The sequence below is a fragment of the Bolinopsis microptera genome, chromosome 7 (assembly GCF_026151205.1).
Source record: "Bolinopsis microptera isolate Bmic1 chromosome 7, MBARI_Bmic_1.0, whole genome shotgun sequence".
NCBI classification, from domain to species: Eukaryota; Metazoa; Ctenophora; class Tentaculata; order Lobata; family Bolinopsidae; genus Bolinopsis; species Bolinopsis microptera.
The window spans coordinates 2,314,618-2,336,778 of NC_087078.1; the positions used below are offsets into that span (position 1 = coordinate 2,314,618).

General features: G+C 38.2%; 2 protein-coding genes across 3 annotated transcripts; one reads left to right on the forward strand and one right to left on the reverse strand.

Moving 5' to 3' along the window:
• The first annotated feature begins 1,933 nt into the window (after positions 1-1,933).
• Positions 1,934-19,276, forward strand: LOC134818125 (zinc finger protein 879-like). The gene is made up of 9 exons (XM_063827555.1): positions 1,934-1,971; positions 2,150-2,219; positions 2,347-2,431; positions 16,879-17,018; positions 17,153-17,257; positions 17,495-17,651; positions 17,855-17,973; positions 18,273-18,390; positions 18,719-19,276. The coding sequence occupies exons 1-9, from the start codon at positions 1,934-1,936 to the stop codon at positions 18,754-18,756; spliced, it is 870 nt and encodes a 289-aa protein (XP_063683625.1). The 3' UTR covers positions 18,757-19,276.
• Positions 19,277-19,485: 209 nt separating this feature from the next.
• LOC134818387 (leucine-rich repeat-containing protein 51-like) lies at positions 19,486-22,001 on the reverse strand. Of its 2 annotated transcripts, none has more exons than XM_063827915.1 (5): positions 21,923-22,001; positions 21,725-21,765; positions 20,969-21,124; positions 20,267-20,384; positions 19,486-19,996 (listed from the first exon to the last, which is right to left on the reverse strand). In XM_063827915.1, the coding sequence occupies exons 1-5, from the start codon at positions 21,993-21,995 to the stop codon at positions 19,821-19,823; spliced, it is 564 nt and encodes a 187-aa protein (XP_063683985.1). In that variant the 5' UTR covers positions 21,996-22,001; the 3' UTR covers positions 19,486-19,820. The 2 variants fall into 2 exon arrangements, with proteins under 2 accessions (XP_063683985.1, XP_063683984.1); XM_063827914.1 differs by having other exon boundaries at positions 20,969-21,139.
• Positions 22,002-22,161: the final 160 nt, after the last annotated feature.

Consider the following 22,161-nt stretch of genomic DNA (forward strand, 5'->3'; position numbering starts at 1 on the left):
AGCCCAATTCTCGTCGTCTTTCCTGCAGCTCTTTTTGACAAGTTTGTTGGCCCGAGAATACTCGCTCCTATTGTTGTTGTCATTAGGCGCCATTTGTTTAATCTTACTGCGTTCTGCAATAAGGGTTTTTGTCTCCTGAGACAAATGCTGCTGCTTTCTGCGCCGGGGGCGCTCACCCAGTACCTCCATAGACACTTCTTTAATAGTATCCTTAACTAATGTCCATTCTCCATCAAGATTCTCCTCCATTGGTAGGCAGCTAAAACGATTTTGAAGAGCAATGCAGTACTCTTCAACCTTGGACTGATCTCTAAGATTCTCAATTGCTGGAGATATCCTACGAGAGGCGTTCATTTTTTGAACTGCCATAAGTTTGACTCTAAATTGACCCCGAACCAAATAATGATCGGAGCCAATGTCTGCACCCCTGCATGATCTTACGTCAAGTAGAGAGTGACTCCACTTGGTAGAAATACAGACATGGTCAATCTGATTTACTGTGCGGCCATCTGGAGACTTCCAACTTCCTTTATGAATATCACGATGCTGGAAAAGCGTCTAGAGTTGTAAGAGACACAATTTAAGTGATCTCGTCATAATTAACAGAGATATATTTTCTCAGAAACGTTCGGTGCTTATTGGCTAAAAGTTTTCTCTGATATTTACTGTTTCTGTACTCTGCAGGTACTATACGAGAAATCATTGCAGGCTTCGATGTCTGATTAATGTCTGGCGCAATTTGTAAGTGTCATAAAACGTGATAACCGAACAATTTTAAGTGAGCAAATTTATACAAGTTACGGTAATGCATCGTTTATATTTCACATTTAGTGAATTTACTTGTTTCAGTTATATTATTATTGTTTCAGCTCTATTCTATTTATCAAGCTGGTTAAAGAGTATAAAACCCCAAATCTGTCACACTTTGTAAAATTATTTGATGTTAGCGGATCTATATATTTGGTTGTCGTACAGTAATCAAATATACAGATAACTGTACTTTTCCGTAAGCGTTTTTGTATTTTTGGAAGATAGACTGGCGAATGAAAACCGGGTCCCTTATAATGCAGTCCTGATGTTGTCCCAGAAATATAAAATTAAGTTTATTCAGAAAATAATTTACCCCTCGAAATACCATATGTTTATTGAAACTGTGCGTATATGTTCATTATTTTCTCTCCTCAGCACAGTGAGGGGAAATCTGGGATTTATCATTTACGGCGACACTCCGTTTAAAATTATTAGTAATGCATTAAACTAGATGAATAATGCAATTTAAACTTCGTTTCATACAGGAGGGCCCTTTCTAAACCGAATAATGCTGAAGATTAAATCGCGGCTGTTTCGTGAGACATGAAATAATGATTCATTTAGTTAACTTATTTTACCGTACGTAAGTCTAAATTTGGACTTAAAATATGGGACATGTGCTACTAAGATTTGGGCTTGTACTTCGTAGTATGACATTTAAAATTTAAATATTTGACTCTTAATTTTCTCTTGTTGTTTCTGCCAAAAGTTGTCTTTTCATTGAAATAAAATTATACCAAATTATGTCACGTGAATTATTACAAAACAGTATAAGTCCATAGCGTTTTTGAAGAACAGTTCTCTCTGTAATTAATAAAAATCTTTGCCTTCAAGACCAATTCTTATATTTCTACTATTACTATACCATTCAGCTATATTTCAGATAAAATTAGGATAATAAATAGTCTGTAATAAAGGACATTAATGACATCAAACTGTTTGGAAGTAAGACTACATAAATCTTGCTGGTAACTTTTGATCTATAATTAGATATTATCAATCTCCCATCTAGGTGGAACATTACTAGATCTCTAATTAAAATTATTAATTTCTAATCTAACGGGGGATTATAATTGATCTAATAGTGTGAACCATTTAGGAAACTGTTATGTTCGCATTTGCTATGACAGACAAGCAATTCGTGTACAAACTAATTGTAAGGTAAGGGAAATCTATATCGGATATTTATTGTAATATTTATTATTTAGCGATCTCGATCCCAATAAATACCCTAATCTTCTATTTGTAATTTTATTACTCCAAGGATCACCACGGTTATAGTGTAAATATCGTCGTTAGATTTTTCTCCTCATTAGTTATATTCTTATTGTTTTGTCAGTCAGCTCCACCACGACGGATACAACGCTCTGGCGCTTCTCATGGAACAAATGTTACTCTCCTCCCAGAAGGTCAGTTCAAATGACATGCATTATTTGTATTGACCCGTGACAGTAATTTTGGTGTTTGAATTTTGATTGGGTTGCCGATATCATGTGTCTAAGCAATATTAATAACAGTTTAACTTTGATCCCACAGGTGCAGCCGAGTGACTGGCTAACTCAACTACTGAGAGTGTGCAAGGCAGTCAGTGTCGCTGATAGGGAGCTACTTCTTGATAAGGGTATGTGCACACTGCACATTAACCGTGTATATTCTTAATGTAAACCTTCCAAACCGCCATAATCTTCGCTCGTGTCTATTTGAAGTCTACTTAACTCAAATCTTTAGTTTGCAAAACTCACTATTTGAGCACAGTATTTCTATATTAGGGTATTTCTATTAAATTTGGTGTCCGGCCCATATTGTCCACTAGCTGTAAGGGAATATTCATTATTCATTTATTAGAGTATGGTCTATTTACCAATTCCTGCGTAATGAAATTGGCAAAATTTTGAGTATGTGCCCATCTCATCTAGTAGATATAGTCTCCAAAGTATCCGCTCAACATTTTTCAATCATTATTAAATTTTGCGCGCTGGTACTTTTACTAATCATTATATATGCACTTTTCGAATTTACAAAACGCTAGTAAAATCTAAATTGTAGCGAATAACTCCAGTAACTACTATTATTCAGCGTATCTCCATTATACTACCATTCATCGAACTGTACTTAAAGATAGAATCAGACCTTTATAAGTCGTGATTTCGATTGTAAATCTTCGTCTAGTCTTACTGTCCGAAAGTTCCTTATTTGGTAGTGTTACTGTGGTAACATGACCTTATATGGTGATCCCCGTACGTTTTTACTGCCCCGCATCTTTTTTCCCCCGAGCCACTAGCCAGGTCTCTATTTTTTAGACTATTAGAACCAGAATTTTAGTGGAAAACGTCCGCTCCCCTCGCCTGTCGAGCATGTCTTTGTGTTGCACGTGCACCCAATTAGATCTCAAGATCTATATCACGTGATCGTTCTCAACCAATGAGAAAAGCGGATTTGTGTGACGCGGTGCGGAGTGATGCCCTTTGGCGGTGCTCTCTCTCCCTTTCTCTCTCTCTCTAGTAGGTTAAAACAGTAGTAATGTTACGTACCGTGGTAAGTAACAACACACTCTGCCCCCTCTCTCTCTCCCCTTAATTTAAAACTACAGTAAAGTAAGTGCAAATATTACCCCAATCAAGGAATTTAGTGCAGCATTTGTCTTAATCAAGTCATGTAACGGGCGGTGCACACAGTTAGTAAGATCATGAGAGTGAGAGAGGGAGAGAGGGAGAGAGAGAGAGCGAGATGGATCTCTAATACTCGTATCCAGCTCAATTTAAACGTCAGAGCAGGTCAGAGAATAGGTCACACCAGGCTAAAGAGTGGGTGCCCGACCTGTACAGAGCATTACATTAATAGCATTAACGGGGACCCTTTAATTGATTGTCGGACACTGTTAGTTACCAATACTGGATTGTATTTACTACTACTGTGTCAGTCGCTGGTTCCTGGTTGGTCAGTTGGTTGGTTGCCGTGATCTGATTGGCGGAGAGCGGACCGCCGTTACCAGCTGGAGTTACATGCCTAATACTGTATGCTGCTCCCGATTGCTTTAATCAGTTTTAGAGAAATATTTCAAACAGACGGCTGTATTTGAGCGGCTATCTCTGAAAAACGACCTGGCTTTTAATTTAACCAAGTTGCTATCGTAACTATGTGTGGTGGACATAAATAAAAGTATACATGCATAAATAGATCGTTGTAAAGTAAAATGGTAAGGATTAAGATTGAATTGAGACATTTATTTTAACCATGCAGTTGAGAAAAAATGAGAATCTGTGAGTCATTTGTCCAGACGTCTGTTTCATAACGGCGTCCACAATTCATTATATCGATCACCGCCCAGGTGAAACGATTGAGATTTGAAACTGTTAAATTAAGTTCATTCCTCGCATGGTGCAATCTAAAGCTGATTAGACGATTTAAAAATCTCAATAACCCTTGTCTGATATTATTGAGCGGATTTGTGGAAGGACTCTGATCTCTGATAAGACAAGTTGGTGGACGTGGATATAACCTGGAGAATCAGAGATGTGTCAGAGTTACCTGGTCTACAAATTAGAAGGGAGGGTTTCCCCGAAGTATTATATCGTTTTCCCAGTAAACTCCTGGTAAACTTAACCGTGCGATCTGCTCATCTGCTGACTTATTTTAATTTATGATTTAAAATATACTCTCTGTACAGCCGCTGGTATAGTAGCTAAATTACTGGCAACAAAGTTAAACTAACGTTACGTTAAACTCAGTTTGAAGGCTGGGCAGCCGAGTGGTTAATAAATTTGTAACTACGGCCATTGCAGCGAAGCCTTTCGCTCCAGCTCTTGTAATTAGCCGGTTACAATGTAATCATATGACTGTTTGGATAAACAGAAATAAATAAGTATCTAGATTAAAAATACCCGTCTCCTTTCAGAGGGTTCCAACTGTTAATCAGTAGGATTATATTATGAGATCAAACACGTTCTAAATGATCTTGATATGAAAACTTTGTTACAAATGGAAAGAGGCTCATGGTAGAGGGAAGGGTTAAAGGCGTTGTTGAGGAAGGAACGTTGCAAGTAGTTCTGCTGAGGAAGGGACGGTGCAAGTAGTTCTGCTGAGGAAGGGACGGTGCAAGTAGTTCTGCTGAGGAAGGGACGGTGCAAGTAGTTCTGCTGAGGAAGGGACGGTGCAAGTAGTTCTGCTGAGGAAGGGACGGTGCAAGTAGTTCTGCTGAGGAAGGGACGGTGTAAGTAGTTCTGCTGAGGAAGGGACGGTGCAAGTAGTTCTGCTGAGGAAGGGACGGTGCAAGTAGTTCTGCTGAGGAAGGGACGGTGCAAGTAGTTCTGCTGAGGAAGGGACAGTGCAAGTAGTTTTGCTGAGGAAAGGACGGTGCAAGTAGTTCTCCTGAGGTAGCTTCTCTCTTCTTCCTCGGTCCTCTGTTTTCTGAACCTCACAAAATACTATCTGCATTTGAAAGTTCCGTATATCAACTGTCCGTCAAGCAATAAATCTGCGCAATTTTCATTACTCCAGTGCAAAGCTTCTACTAAAGTTTAGTACAAAAAGAAGTTGTATTTAGGACAGCCCATAGTTCTTCGTCCCTTCCTCTAACTGCCTCCTCTAAAGACGAAAGCGGACGATCTTTTGTTTTGAGGAGTATATACTATATAGCCCTTGTTTTATGAAGGTTGCCACCGACCTTTCAAGAAATTCAATTAGCTCGCTGAAATACTGAGAGAGTTCAGGACGTTTTAAAAACTTATAAGGGAGATACACAATTAATTTCTTGGGACACACAATGGGACAAACACCTCAGGATGAATTCTACGTAGAACTCTAAATCTACATCGCTAGTCCTGCTCAAATTATTTGTTATAATTTCAAACTAATTACAACACTACAAATTTATTACAATTACTGAGGACTAGTAAGGGACAATTAACATTAATACAGGACCATCTGGGAAAAAATTTGCAACAAGCTGATTTTTACAGGAATGTGTTGTCCATAGTGTCAGGAACCACCCCAAAGAGTTTCCAATCTGGATCTGTTGAGCAAAAAAAGTTACAGCCAATTTTCTTCAGGCGCGTATGTCAGCCTGAGGACCGCACTTGAAAAACTCGTAACTATCGTAATAAAGACCCCCAGGAGCACCATAGGGGGTGCAAAATGACCGCAATAGTGACATTATGTGGGTCGTCAGATCTTTACTTATTGAGATAATTTCATTTTTATAGGTAACGTCTCAAAAATTTACTAAAATTTTGAAATTTTACTTAAATCTGGAAATTTAGCAAAATTGTTGTACAATTAAAACATGGTCTAGTTATCAGTATTCAAATTCTAAAATTTATTTTCAATTACCAATTGATCCTTATATTAGTATAGTAAATAATATATACATATCACATCAAATTCTGTAAAAAAAGGTCCTGAATTATTAGCATGGTGTCTTTGATTGGCAACTATTAGGTCACTTCTGGCTATCCCATTTCCTCAGAGTTGTTTGATTCTCCTGAATCGTCCTGTCTTTCGGGTGCATTATTGCAACTTAATCCATGACATTGGCCACATGCAGGTAGACATTTAAAGCCATACTTCCGGCAGGAACACCTTAAACTTACTTACAAGGGTTCTCAACCTCCACCGAGCAATTGCAGCAAATGAGGTTGAGCATCCCTGCCGGGGTAATCGCAGCTTTAGTCGGGATCGGCCGGTAGTATCCTTCAGAACTCATCTCCCATCCATAATGTAGTGGATTTAGACTTGCAGTGTCGAGTGTCACCCAGTTATGGTACTGAAGATATGATCTTAATATATGCTCAGTTGCAGAGGATGTAGACGGTGGTAGCCTTGATGGGTTGAGTTTTTTCTTTGCTATCATTCTACTGTAGCTGAGAAATCTGAGAGTTTCAAGTGCCTTGGTTTTATCTCCATAGATATGTTGAAACAAGGAGAGGCCAGCTTCAATTACTTCATTTGTTGAAACTCTCACAGAGAGTAATGATGCTAAATGACCCTCCTCATGAAAAGAAACTGCCTTTTTCAATATATTCACCTTACCAAAGCCATGTATACTGCTGACCGTGTCACATCCTGAGAAACTGTGAACAAACAGTAATATGCGTTTTATGTTGGCATCAAGAGCATTTACTATTTTACTGATCGAGTGTGAGCCGTTTCTGGTCGTCACCACAATTTCGTTGTGATTCTCAGTAAAATGATGAATAAGGAGGCAAAGTACGGATCAGTATCCTCTGCTTTTACCTCAACATCTTCGTAGAAGGACAAGTTTAAAGCTTTACTGGCTACCATGGTATCAGCATCATCAGTAGCTACATGTACTTCGATTCCATGTTCTGTAAAAACGTTCGACAGAAGCTTTATAAGCTCATGCTTGTTCTTTGAGTTGCTGAAGAGTTTTTTCATCGGAACTGTGCACACAGTAGTACTTTTAATAGCTATATCAGAGCAGTATGCCTTGATTCTTCGCTGATGCTCATGATCTTTTGTTGATCGGGCATAGCCATCAAACACAACAATCACTTTCTGCTGTTCGGATTTCGGAACTAGCTTAAGGTATTCATTAGCTATGTCGCCGTATGTTTCAAAGCCTGTGAACGAGGTAACTTGATAGAGTAGCCATCCACCATCAATTATTAATGAGGAGGATAAGGTTGCTAAATGTCACAGTACAATCAACAACATTCTTGAGGTATTGCCCAAGGGCTGCCTTGTTTGCCTTTCTCAACATCTGCTCATTGTTAAAAAGACTCATCGGCATTGCTGTGAGCTCATATTGGAAGCTTTCTTCCAGTGTAGACTCTCGTTCAGATACGAAGCAGGTCGAGGTCAGTACTCAAATCTCTACGGCTGTATCTTGAGCAGATTACCGTACTTGAGATTCAGTATGGGGCACTAGTCAAAACGTTCAAGGTCGTAGGTCTGCACACAGTTCGATATAATGAACACAACTGGTCTGTTGTGTGGACAGACCTGTCGATCGAACAGCGACTAATGAAGGCTGCAAAGTCATCAGGGGGTTTGTCTGGACTCTGGAGGGAGAATGCGAACTCATGAATCTGCCCATAAGTTATGGACTGCAACCCTCAATCAAATGGCGTTGATAAACAAGAGTGTCGATGAAGCTATTGCAGACTTATCCAATAAAAGAACAACAACAAACGCCTCTAGTGCTAATCACTCAGATCTTAGCAAATCTTCTGTACTGAAAAATATTGCAGTGTTTACCAAGCTGTTGTGTTGGTTTAAGATATAGCTGATTTCGACGAATCTGAAGACAAGACTAAAATGCTATCGTACTCAACGGGTCTCATATCACAGAAAGAGAAGGATAATGTCAACCCAGAAGATTGCATTTCAGTTGGTACTGCCCTCCAGAAAGAGCTGGATGGCAAAAGCTTTATCGATAAGTTTCGAGTTGAAGGCAATGTCGGAAACTTGACCCTTCTAAAGAGGACAGTGAGGGTGAACGAAAAAGACATTATTGTAGACTCATTGACAATTTTTAATCGGCTTGTCTTCGCATCTGAAAGAGAGTCTACACTGGAAGAAAGCTTCCAATATGAGCTCACAGCAATGTCGATGAGTCTTTTGAACAATGAGCAGATGTTGAGAAAGGCAAACAAGGCAGCCCTTGGGCAATACCTCAAGAATGTTGTTGATTGTACTGTGACATTTAGCAACCTTATCCTCCTCATTAATAATTGATGGTGGATGGCTACTCTATCAAGTTACCTCGTTCACAGGCTTTGAAACATACGGCGACATAGCTAATGAATACCTTAAGCTAGTTCCGAGATCCGAACAGCGGAAAGTGATTGTTGTTTTTGATGGATATGCCTGATCAACAAAAGATCATGAGCATCAGCGAAGAATCAAGGCATACTGCTCTGATATAGCTATTAAAAGTACTACTGTGTGCACAGTTCCGATGAAAAAACTCTTCAGCAACTCAAAGAACAAGCATGAGCTTATAAAGCTTCTGTCGAACGTTTTTACAGAACATGGAATCGAAGTACATGTAGCTACTGATGATGCTGATACCATGGTAGCCAGTAAAGCTTTAAACTTGTCCTTCTACGAAGATGTTGAGGTAAAAGCAGAGGATACTGATCCGTACTTTGCCTCCTTATTCATCATTTTACTGAGAATCACAACGAAATTGTGGTGACGACCAGAAACGGCTCACACTCGATCAGTAAAATAGTAAATGCTCTTGATGCCAACATAAAACGCATATTACTGTTTGTTCACAGTTTCTCAGGATGTGACACGGTCAGCAGTATACATGGCTTTGGTAAGGTGAATATATTGAAAAAGGCAGTTTCTTTTCATGAGGAGGGTCATTTAGCATCATTGCTCTCTGTGAAAGTTTCAACAACTCAACAAATGAAGTAATTATAGCTGGCCCTCCTTGTTTCAACATATCTATGGAGATAAAACCAAGGCACTTGAAACTCTCAGATTTCTCAGCTACAGTAGAATGATAGCAAAGAAAAAACTCATCCCGTCAAGGCTACCACCGTCTACATCCTCTGCAACTGAGCATATATTAAGATCATATCTTCAGTACCATAACTGGGTGACACTCGACACTGCAAGTCTAAATCCACTACATTATGGATGGGAGATGAGTTCTGAAGGATACTACCGGCCGATCCCGACTAAAGCTGCGATTACCCCGGCAGGGATGCTCAACCTCATTTGCTGCAATTGCTCGGTGGAGGTTGAGAACCCTTGTAAGTAAGTTTAAGGTGTTCCTGCCGGAAGTATGGCTTTAAATGTCTACCTGCATGTGGCCAATGTCATGGATTAAGTTGCAATAATGCACCCGAAAGACAGGACGATTCAGGAGAATCAAACAACTCTGAGGAAATGGGATAGCCAGAAGTGACCTAATAGTTGCCAATCAAAGACACCATGCTAATAATTCAGGACCTTTTTTTACAGAATTTGATGTGATATGTATATATTATTTACTATACTAATATAAGGATCAATTGGTAATTGAAAATAAATTTTAGAATTTGAATACTGATAACTAGACCATGTTTTAATTGTACAACAATTTTGCTAAATTTCCAAATTTAAGTAAAATTTCAAAATTTTAGTAAATTTTTGAGACGTTACCTATAAAAATGAAATTATCTCAATAAGTAAAGATCTGACGACCCTAAAACACTGATTCGCCCCACATAATGTCACTATTGCGGTCATTTTGCACCCCCTATGGTGCTCCTGGGGGTCTTTATTACGATAGTTACGAGTTTTTCAAGTGCGGTCCTCAGGCTGACATACGCGCCTGAAGAAAATTGGCTGTAACTTTTTTTGCTCAACAGATCCAGATTGGAAACTCTTTGGGGTGGTTCCTGACACTATGGACAACACATTCCTGTAAAAATCAGCTTGTTGCAAATTTTTTCCCAGACATTTTGCATTATTCCCTAACGTTGCAGACGGAATTAATTTAATGTAGTTTGAGGAGTCCTAATCTCCTCACGTCCGAAAATGGTGTTTCTCTTGTCGCTAATATTGTAAGGTTAAAGGTATTAAGGGGGTATATCGTTATATTATATTATGCTTACTGACTTTGCTTGATAAATTGATGTTTACAGCGCTTATTTTTTGATGTATGGTTTTATTACCTAAAATTTGACAGTGCGTTTAAGTGATGAATATTGAATAGTTTTATTTAGTAACATTTTTAAGTGCATTATCATAAACTGTTTTAAATATTAAACCGGGAAATTAGTTTGTCTAGCAATTCCCTCCAATCCCAGACGTGTAAACTTATAATTTTGAATGAAGTTTGTGTTATCAACCAATGATATCTTTGATAACAAAGTTGCTGATAAAAGGAGTAAACCTCGATCTGCTACTGAAATATGTCAATTTACCAAGATAACACTAAACACCATTCATTATTTCAAATCAATAATCAATATCTTGCAGTCTCTCGGAAGATTGTAATAAATAGAAATAGATTGACGAGCACCATCCACCACGGTTAATAACTGCTATTCTCCTAACATTCTCCTAACATGAACTATTGCTCCTTAATAAGTGAACCCTTGTAATAACGCAAACATATTTGCGTTATTACAAGAGATTGGGGGCGAGCTTTTAAATCAGTATGGCTCAAAGAGTCTTCCTCGTTTTCCACCTGATTACTTTCTTTAATGACCCTGTCAACTAGGTCCCAGTACTAATACATGCCAGTTTAAATGGAGCCCTCCCATTGGTTGCTGGATGCAGGGAATTAGTGAACTCCCCATTTTTCGATCACTATAATAATTCCTAAATGCCTACCGGTTGGTTTGTAAGCGTTACAAAAAGGCCGTGACATGTCTGGGATACGCTAGACACACCGGTGATTGTCTGTTTGAGAGATGCTCGGATCGATTAAAGTGCTGCTGAGATATATATATAGAAAGAGAGAGAGAGAGAGAGAGAGAGAGAGAGAGAGAGAGAGAGAGAGAGAGAGAGAGAGAGAGAGAGAGAGAGAGAGAGAGAGAGAGAGAGAGAGAGAGAGAGAGAGAGAGAGAGAGAGAGAGAGAGAGAGAGAGAGAGAGAGAGAGAGAGAGAGAGAGAGAGAGAGAGAGAGAGAGAGAGAGAGAGAGAGAGAGAGAGAGAGAGATGGGGGAGGTAACTGCTGAATGGGCTGTCAAAACTTTTAGTACTAGTTGAAGGTCTATATTACCGGTTAGGCGGTTATAGAGTAACGCAGTGTGCTACCTCAATGAGGTCTATCAGGTCTAAACCATTTACAGAGCTGTCACTCGGTTAATGTTATTTGGGGAAAGTGGCACAGTTTGATAGCAATATGATTGGAGGAAGAGCTGTTGTACAAACATGACATGATCAGTTAGCTGGTTCAGAGCAATCACACGCAGTACTGCGTAACTATTAGCTTCAAACTTTGAAAGGGATAGTGGAGTGAGCTGATGATAAAGGTAGGGTTACTCAGACCCTGAGAACAGGGTAACCTCGCTTTAGGGGTGGAATAGGGGCGGAGAGCGGGAGAGGGCTCGGAGAGGGGGGAGAGAATGGTGAGAGGGGGCTAAGAGAGGGTTAAGAGAGGGGTCGGAGAGGGTGCAGAGAGGGGGCAGAGAGAGTATAAAACTATGGAAACAAGATAACTTAACCGTTGGAGAGAGGGAGGTGCAACATAAAACCAAGGTAAGGAGCAACTTAGGGGTTAGAAGTCCTTTTACACCTCCATATTTTTTCTCCTTAAAATCCTTATTAACTAGCAAGGATAAAAAGTTAACAATAGGTAAAAACAAATACTAAAACTATACCAATATAAGAATAATAGGACAAAAGGATGAAACCGGGTTGTCCCTTCTGTAAGTCTTTGGAAGTTTCTATAAGTGACTATATGGGTCTTCGTTCGATAGTCTTTGATCTTCTGGTCACTTAAGCCTTTACTTTTGAGTAGGATTACTGTAACGTAAAGTTAAGAGTGTGACTTGTATGTGACTCTATGGTCCTGGAAGGTAAATTGTGAGTAATGTCTATGAGAGCTGGGTGGAACGAAGTTAACCCCTTCACGATCTCAAAGCAGGGAAGGGAGAGGTAGTTGGACTGGCAGCCGTATGATATCAGCTCTGATCCTGTTTCTGTTACAGCTGCATATGCTAACAATGCCACCCGGTAAGGTTTGTAGTGTTACAAAATGTTTCACGTGCTGCTTTAAAACAGTCCTTTTCGTGATATTCGTCGAAAACTTTGATACCTATTAGACCTTTTTTATAACCATATTGGTTATCAAAATCGATTTATTATATTGTGTTTGTGGTCTCATCTTATTGCATCGACTTTCCAAGTCACAAGTCGCTATCTCTCAAGTGTGAGCTCAGTTGTTTAGAAATAATCTTACAGTATCAAAATTGACTGAAAATAAAAATACTTTATTTCATGCCTCGGTTGTTCGGGGGGAGTGGCACAGTTTGATAGCAATATGATAGGAGGAATAGCTGTTGTACAAACATGACATCATCAGTTAACTGGTTCAGAGCTGGTTCAGAGCAATCATTTGTGTAGAAATAATCTTACAGTATAAAAATACTTTATTTCGTGCCTGTCGCAAAACTAGATAGTTAGGGGTTTTATTTTAATGGAATTTAAAGTGCGCTTTAAATTGTATGTCTTTAAAACTGTCCCATACCCGATGACACTGTTCCCAGTATTGTCAAATATATTAAAGTTTACGCCAGGTTCCATCCTTAAATTGTAATAAAAACCCCCTGAAGTTGGAGGAATTTGTTGACTGATTGAAAAAGTGACATGACATTGCGATTCACTTGACAGAATCTCTCTAAAACACTATTTTTAATGCCAATTTTCGCTGAGATCCAGAAAATGATAATCTATACGGAATATTGATTGATTTCAGTTTAACGCTAAAGTTTACGGGTCCCAGGGTCTTTAACCTCTTATGGAGGCGTGGTGACAAATCATTATAAATTTACTAACGCAAAATCCTGAACAACTGTTTACTGTTGACATAAAATTTGGCTTGATTGGCGAATGACGGAAATATTATGACTTAGAAGTTAGAAGTTCGCGAAAATTTAATGAAACTCAACATGAGTTTCACACTTGTTCGATCGCTTTACAAATTTCTAAGAATTACTTTATTTTGATTTCTACGCTCAAACTATCTGAATGTGAGTTGTAATTCATCAATAATATTGTCTCCCACCAAAGTTATGGCAGGTTGAAAGACATTAAATGTTTAATTATATTACGTATAAGAATTTAAATCACTACTCCTCGAGAAGAATAATTTGTTTAAACTTCAATCCCAAATTGGTCGCTGGCCTTAGTACTTGCCCGTTACAGCGTAACTATGTAGCCATGGTTGTCCGAAGTAAAGTATAAGGGTGGTCATTTCAGTTGATGGCCCTGCTGCAGCGCAGCTAAAACAGCAAATAAATAAATAAATCAATTATATACTTTGTTTAAAGTTAATTTGGGATTTACTTTTGGTTAAACAAGGGCGTTCTTCAAATGAAAGTAGTTGTCACGCCACGACATTTGCCTTCATTCTCTGAAGCTTTAATTAGTCATTTTATGGTAGTTTAAAAGTATTTTATTAATTAAATTTACTTCCAGCTATCTAAGATCATGAGACTCAATAACTGCGCACGACTGCACCTAGCACCTAGACGTAGAATTAACCTGAACCAGACAGTAGTTAGAAGATTTCTACCATTTTTAGATTTTATAATTTTATTTTATGAAGTCCATCAAAAATAAAACGCTGAAATTGATATACTTTATCAAAGTTCATGTTGTCAGATATTCCATGTTCTAAATACAGTCAGTAAAATATGCGAAAGTTGAACGTGACTACAGGAACTGAAACTTGTTCACGGGATTGCGTTATGCATTTAGATATTATATTTCAACGTTGCCATAAATTACTGGCTTAAATAAATGTTTTTTGAGGAGTTAAACAACATTGGGTAGATTTTACCCTCATCTTTCAGAAAACATCATCAAATGAATCTTCGTGACTCACTGTTACAAAATTAGACACTATCACTTCACCATTTCTTCAGATCAAACCAGCTTTTCGTGTAGCTTAGTCAATCATTCCTCCTGTGATGACTAGCTTGCTTTACTGATTGCTTTATCTGTATGCTCTCTTCCATATATGTCCCGGTGACCTGGTACCAAATTCTGATTGGAAATAAATGTTTAGTCCACTTTAGTCTGCTTAAAGAGTTGTATACGTCTTCCTGATCCAGCATCACATTTCTGTGACAAATCTTGTGACATGAAGAAACTGAGGTGTTGTAGCAAAATTGTAAGCGAAATTGTAAGAATGTCGGCCAGGTTTATTTTTCAGAATTGTAAGCAAATGTCGCCCCAGTGGCAACATTATCGCCTCAAATGCAGAAGGTTCGAATTTGGTCTTAAGCACTATTTTTCATTCGAACTGTAACGATGTTGTGCAGAAATCTAATTACTCATATTTGATCCATGTCGGTAAATTGCTTGCCTAATGTCTGAACTATGAAAGTTTATCTGTTCAATAATTTGGTAGCCGAAACATTTTTATCAGCACCAAAATCTCCTTAAAGTGCAGGTGAAATTGTAACATTTGCGCACGGACCTAACTTATGCGCCATTTTGTATCTGAACTGGCCACTGGGGCGTAAACTGAGGAGGTGTTCTAGCAAAATTGTAAACGAAATTGTAAAAATGTCGCTTTATGTCGCGCGAGGTTTATTTCTCAGAATTGTAAAAATGTCGCTATTATTTGAATCCATAAATAACGAAAAGTTACGTGCGTGCGCGTATTTTTATGAACGGTAAATTGTTACATATTGTAAATCTGCTGAGCCATTCGTAGCTCGGCGGTTAAGTCGCCGATTCCAAGAAGCATACCCCGGATCGATCCTCGGCGGAGGTCATTTTTTTGGCATTTATTAATTGCTTTACTACAATTATCAGCAGAGCACCTTAGTAATACACTTCATCAGATAAATTATACTGTTCGAACTTCAGCTAGAGAAGGATTGCCTTCAAGGATTTGTCCGGGGAAGGCCTCGTTCACACTGGAACATGTCAAATGGTAAACGGAGTTATCTGGTAATGTTTGTTTTGTTTATGGCTAGAATTTAGAATGGAATCAATGTGATCAGGATCCAGAGTTAATTACCTGCTAGGATTAATAAGTCACTTTCTACAGTTGAAGAGGTCACTTTTTCAAACTTTAAATGAAGAAATTGGCTCGGAAGTCGGAACTTCATTCCTTATAGATTCATCACTTTCAGTTAATAACGACGGTGTACCATGAAACCAGTTAAATAACTGTATAGAAAGACCAATCCACCGGAAATAAATGAACCAGATTTCACAGAACTATATACCGACTCAATAAAATTAAAACCATTTGATAAGGTTTGAGTCGAACTTTTTTGTGTCTGCTAAAATATATACAAGGAATACAAGGAATAAAGGAATATAAATTTCAAATCTCAAGTTACATTGCAACAGCAACTGACTAGCATCGATAGCCTGAACCCAGACACACAGGATATCAGGAAAACTCTGGAATCACTCCATGGGACGACGTACCTGCACTGGATTCCCGGCCACTCCAACATTCCTGGGAACGAATACGCTGACCAAGCAGCAAAGGAAGCAGCACAACTCCCGGACCTGGGCCAAGGACAGTCTACAATCTCATACGGAGTAGCCAGAGCAGTAGCGAAGGCTCACATCAAGGATAGCGACCCCCAACACCACCTGGTCTCCCAGACTTACAAGGGATACAACAGAAAAAGAGCGGACAGTAAAATAGAGAGCAGGAAAGACGGAGCGCTGCTAGCACAATACAACTCAGAGCAGGCCATTGCCTTCACCTGTCCCACTACAAAAATAGGATCGACTCTACAAAGAGTGCAACTTGCCCCCGTTGCGGAGAAGAAGAAGAAACAGTACCACACTGGATTCGGTGCCCTGCAACGATCAGGACGAGAGAAAAAATCTTTGGAAAATCTGACTTAAACTTAGACATACTAACCACCAACCCGATAGAAATCCTGGCGTTTGCTAAGAAGACCTTGCTTGAGGGACCCTTAGACGCCTAGCCCATCACCACCACCACCACAGCAACTGTCAAGATAATAAAAATAATAATAAAATAACTCGCCCCTGTCCATAATAATAATCGACATCTTGATTGACTTCACTACTCCAGACAGTATTGATTATCTATGTAAACTCGCGCACGCACCTACCTTTTTGCAATATTTAGAATCAAATTTGTCCGCATAATCATAGTTTTGAAAAGCGACATTTTTACAGTTTTGAGAAGAAAACATCTACTGCGTAAACTTCAACGTACCTCTGAAATGGAACGCGCGTTAAAGTATTTTCATAGCAATTCAAAATGTCACATTTAGTTCGACATTTTATGGTCGATCGCGCGCACTCAATTCTACCAGAAAACGCGTCTAAAATCGGACCTAACAATTTAAAGTTCTAATTTCATACTTAATTACTTGTACGGTATCCTGAGGTATATTGGATTTTCGTTGCTAACGAAGTACTGAATTTCAGAGGAAGGTACACCGGAAAGGTGCGGAGAAACCAGCATGGCAGACAAACAGAATGAAACAAATCTGAAGAAACTGATATCACAAAGCTCAATTCACACGATGGACTTTCCCACTGTCACGAGAACCACAACTAATTCTGAGGTTAACATCTGGGGAGGAGATTTTATTGACGGTTACACGTTCTGGTATCAGTTCTGAGTTTTTAACTCTTGCAAACAGTTGTTTACATTAACAGCTGTTTTATTATTTATTTACGAAGTTACCGTTCTTTTTAGAGACTGGAGGACCCTCAAGATTCACCAATCCAGAAAGAGAAATTATTTATGCCGGGTATAACCTCCCCCCTTACATTCCTGCCTCCCTCACCCTGCTCAACCTCGGTACAGATTACAAAATCACTTTCAATTAACTACTAATTAAGTTCTACTAATTAGTAATCACTATAAATTGAATACTAATTTCCTTTATTTTTATTGATGATTCATTAAGCATCCTTCATCTGAAGTTAAACTCTTAAAAAAGTTTTTTTCGGAAAATTCTTGCCAAAATTCACATCAGTTTTCAGTATTTTCAGTTATCCGAAATTTCCTTTTAATTTGTAATGATCCTGTTTTCAGTTCCCCCTTGGAACTGACTTCCTGTGCAATCCTACCTCTCTTCTTGCAACTAAAATGGAACCTAACTTGGAAGATAAACTATTTCACAAGGATAGTTTACAGGACGTTGTTAAAGCCCTCAGTGCCTCCCGACCTTCGGTTTCTTCCGCCTGGCCATGTACGGGTAACACTTTCGCTTTCACTTTCAGTTTCGTTGTGCTTTCATTTTGTCATTGTTTTTAATGTTTCCGTCCCAAATTCTAAACTTTAGTAAGAATAAGCCAAGACATAGTAGGCGAATTGCTTTAATAGTTTTCCTAACACAGCCACACTTTCACTTTCTCCTTCACTTCCCAGCGAGCATAACTTCTCTTATTTCAGCAGCTAGTGTACTGTTAGGTCAGTCCCAGTTAAAACAGATCAACAGACAACACAAACTGAAGAACTGCCCAGTGTGTAGGAAGGTCCTTGTAGCATCCTCCCTCTATTTACACATGAAAGTAGGTTGTCATGGTTGACTTAGTTGGTTATTGTGGCCCTGTTTTATGCTTTGTAATGGACCGTTCACATATTACGTCAGGACTCAGGAACGTCGGCAAATTCCATCCGCCTATAGTGCTGACGTTGTATGCGAAAGATCCGTAGCCGTTGTGAATAGTTAGTTGACTAATCACAATAATGCAGCAGGTTCAAGCATTCTTTATAGCACCAGAGTTTCAGGAATTGAAGCAATATTTACATGATTTATTCAATTTGATGCATGAATAAGCACTTTTTGTTCTATTCCCCAATTTCGCAGATTCACTCCGGCGAGAAGAACTATAAGTGTGAATTTTGTTGTAAAAAGTTTCTGTTGAAGCACCACCTTCACTCTCATCTTAAAATCTGTCCTAATAGACGGCCGAAGGTACTTCAAGGTACATTTATTAGATTAGGTACATTTATTAGATTAGGTACATTTATTAGATTATGTACATTAACATTTATTAGATTTGGTACATTTATTAGACACGCTGCGTCTTCTGTAGCACGTGTGAGGTAATATATTTTATCTAGCTTTAAAAAAATACGCATTGCACGTTTTTAGAATGTTGTGTATTGAGTTAATAGCATTCATTTTAATTTCTAAACTCGATATAACATACTATTTAAAAACATACTATTAAAAAATGCCCAATTTTAAAGCACAATTAAATGGTTTTCTGATTTTGATCGTGTCATTTTACTAAAATTTAAAACGTTCAGGGACCGACAGGCCTAGAGATAAATCAGACTTCCTTTGATTGACCGATGCTAATGACCGATGCTGGTGGTTGTTTAAGACAGTTTAAATAACCAGCATTGATGGAGTCAGATGGTGAATCAGGCAGAGCAGAGTATCAAAGGCATCAGAAATTATATGAAAACAAAAGGGAGAATTGTAGCTAAAAAAATTGGAACTTAGTGATAACAATACAATAACAGGAATAATGGGGAACTTGGTAATCCGTTCGTGTTTCGTTAAATGACCCTTATATTATGATCCTTAAGTTTTGTGCGTTAACCGCATCTGAGTGACCATTGTACATTAAAACTAATTTTAAGCGACCATCGACGGAATACCAAGTTGCCCAATAACTTTATCAAGGCCAGAGCTTACTTCTGATGAAGATTACAAGTGAATGAGCTAGTAATTGATATGTAGTTTATTATCAGCGTTTTAAGCTTTGAAAATAAATGTTTTAGTGTTGCTTATCGCTTTGTTGTATTTTATGTACAGAACACATGTTTTTAACGTTTCATAATCGTCTATAACTATTAACTATTGACATTGTATTTAGCTGTTTACCAAATTTTAATACTTTCAGAAGTTGTTTATCTTTTTGTTCGAAGTAACAATGTCAGATAAACAGGAGGATCCGAGAAAATATGTATTTAACAGAAGATAATTTCTGTAAATCGGGCTAAACTGCATGTCAGGAATTTTACTGGAAGCACGCAATTATGTGTTCAATTCAGAGCGAAGAGATGAATTCAGGGTTCTTTCTAAAACACGAAATTGTATAAAATCTAATTTACAGAAACTCGGAGTATGTACAAAAGTTCTTAGGTTCGGACATAACAATCATAATTGCTTTTGGCTCTTTCAACTTGAACAGAAGAGGTATCAACTATCAATATCCTGTATACCAGGTTTGTAATTGCTTTATTAAGAAAATGAGTTTGTCAATAAAGAACCGGTAGTTCATTAAACTGAACGACCAAAATTTGACTGCTTTTCATCACACATATTTCTTGTCCCTTTGACCGACAATCTCACATCAATTTTACATCTGAAAAGTTTACAGTTCACACCACTTCACTAAATTTACTCGGCGGCTTTCTTTTTCTTGCTCATCTTCATTTTCTTGCTGCACAACTTCTTCCAGTTCTCGGCGTCTGCTCGATCCTGCTTGGTAACGGAGCTGAAGTCTAGTTGTTTGAGGGAAGGTAGTGTACCCAACACGAACTGTCGGTATCCGTCCAGGGCTTCAAGAGGATTTCCTGGAAAATTTAATGTAATCAGAACAAAGTGAAAGTGTATCCATTCTGCTTCGCCAGAAGTTACTTTTATGCCCAGAGAGTCAAAGATAAAGTATGCAAACATCTGTGGTTAAAAGAAAGGTTTTCGGTTTCCGGTTTTGCACAGTAGGGTGTCATAATCATTTCATATTTCAAAGGTTGGATAATAGTAAAAGATCCCAGTAACTCGAAAGTTCATTGGCGACCAGAATGATGAGCGATACTATATATTCTAATGATTAGTTAACATACCATGAAGAGTTAAGGTACGAAGGCCTGGTAAACCAGATAACCTTTTGACCTCATTGAGCGACATGAGCTGGTTACCATGGAGATAGAGAGTCGTGATTTTGGGAAATTGCAGCAGCGCCTGAGGGAGCTTATGGTTAATAATTGAGTTTAACAGAGAATTCGAGAGATGAAATTTATCATAGACTTATGATGATTGATGGGCTATATTTTTTATCGGCTGCTACCCCTGGAAGCAACGTGGGCGATATCAAAACAAATCACGGGAATCGCCTATGCGCGCGTTGCACTGAGAGTTAGAGGCAATAACTTTAATCAAAAGTTTCTTTTCGCGTGTTCCAAAATCTAATGCCTAGCTTTGGTACCGTTTAAAGAATGTGAGATCGTGAACTTTTTGATAGCATTTATGATAAAACTAACTTAGGTTTTAACTAAAGATTGGTAAAAGTTTATATGTGGATTGAAACTAACGAATTGTGTTGGAATTCTGAGATACTGAAAACATATTTTTATGATTTATGAACAGTGACAGTACAAACAATATCAAACTTTGTTGTCAGTACATTTTTAAATAACACTGTCTGTAAAATATTGCATCGATACAAGAAATGATGTTGATTGAAATTCTATTCGTGAAAATAACCACCATCAAAAGGAATTTCTGATAATCTGAATGGACAAGTTAATAGAGATATATCTACTAACATCATCTAGCGCGTTGATGTCGTTGAAAGAGAAATCTAGCCAGCTGATAGCCGCAGGGTTAACCACCAGGGAGGTTATGGAGGGAACCAGGTCTCCCAAGTCGTGTATTGAGTTGTTGTTGTACCTCACTGCTGTCACTATGTCGGTGTAACCTTCCTGTAATTCAGTATCCTGGTCCTTTTGTATTAAAGTGTTCGGTAGAGTATCACTTGCTTTTTTTTGTGGAAGGTGAAATAATGAAAATCTTTGCACTTTTATCAAACTTTGGATCTTAAAAATGGCTAAATTGATATTTTTTAGGCCTGCATCTCCCATATCTGTCATTAACCGTCAGTACTCACCTAGTTTTCCGACCAATAAAACATTTCAGACCAATTTCATGTCATGACTCTCTAAACTCTCTAAACATGACTCTCCGAACTTATTTAAAGCAAGCCAAAAACAGTGCGTGAGTCGTGACCATTAACCAATATTTTACTAAATCTCAAATACTTCATTTTTTTCTGCACGGTGCTGTGTTATAGCAAGGAGATGTGGATTATGACATGCACTGCAATTGTGCTGCTGCAAGCGAGTTGAGGATTAGTGTTGCGATAATGTACATTTCATTTGATTCATGGAGATATCTAATTTACTGGAAGTGTGTAGATAAGATTTGAAGCTCTTTTTCATCCTTGTGTGGTGAATGGTCAATAATTTAAAATCAGCAGAAAGCCCTTTCATTTGGATCCCTTCTAGATATTATGAGCAGCTTACCTTTAACTTTGTTCCTTTTCTGGGTTCCTCTTCCAATGAATCTGATGAAATGAGATTGGTTAAAGAAAATGTGTTCTTAAAATCAATCTAATTTGTCAAAAGCACATACCAAAACAATTGAGGAACTTTACTAGAAGCATTAGCTCAATTTGGAATCCAATATAAAATTACAAAAAGTTATAAATAATCAGTAATCACCTGTGAGCGTGGCAAGATTTTTGAAGGAGAAATCGAGAGGTGGCGCCATATTGTTCAACGTTTTGACAGACATCTTGCTAAATAATCGGTGTTTCTGTATGAGTTAAACATTGAAAAATACACACATTAAAAAGTTGAATAGTTGTATTGAGAACGGAATCTATAAGTTCTCTATGTAGTACCATACCTAATACCTATTGATAATTATACTATTACTATTGAGATGTATATGTACTTTT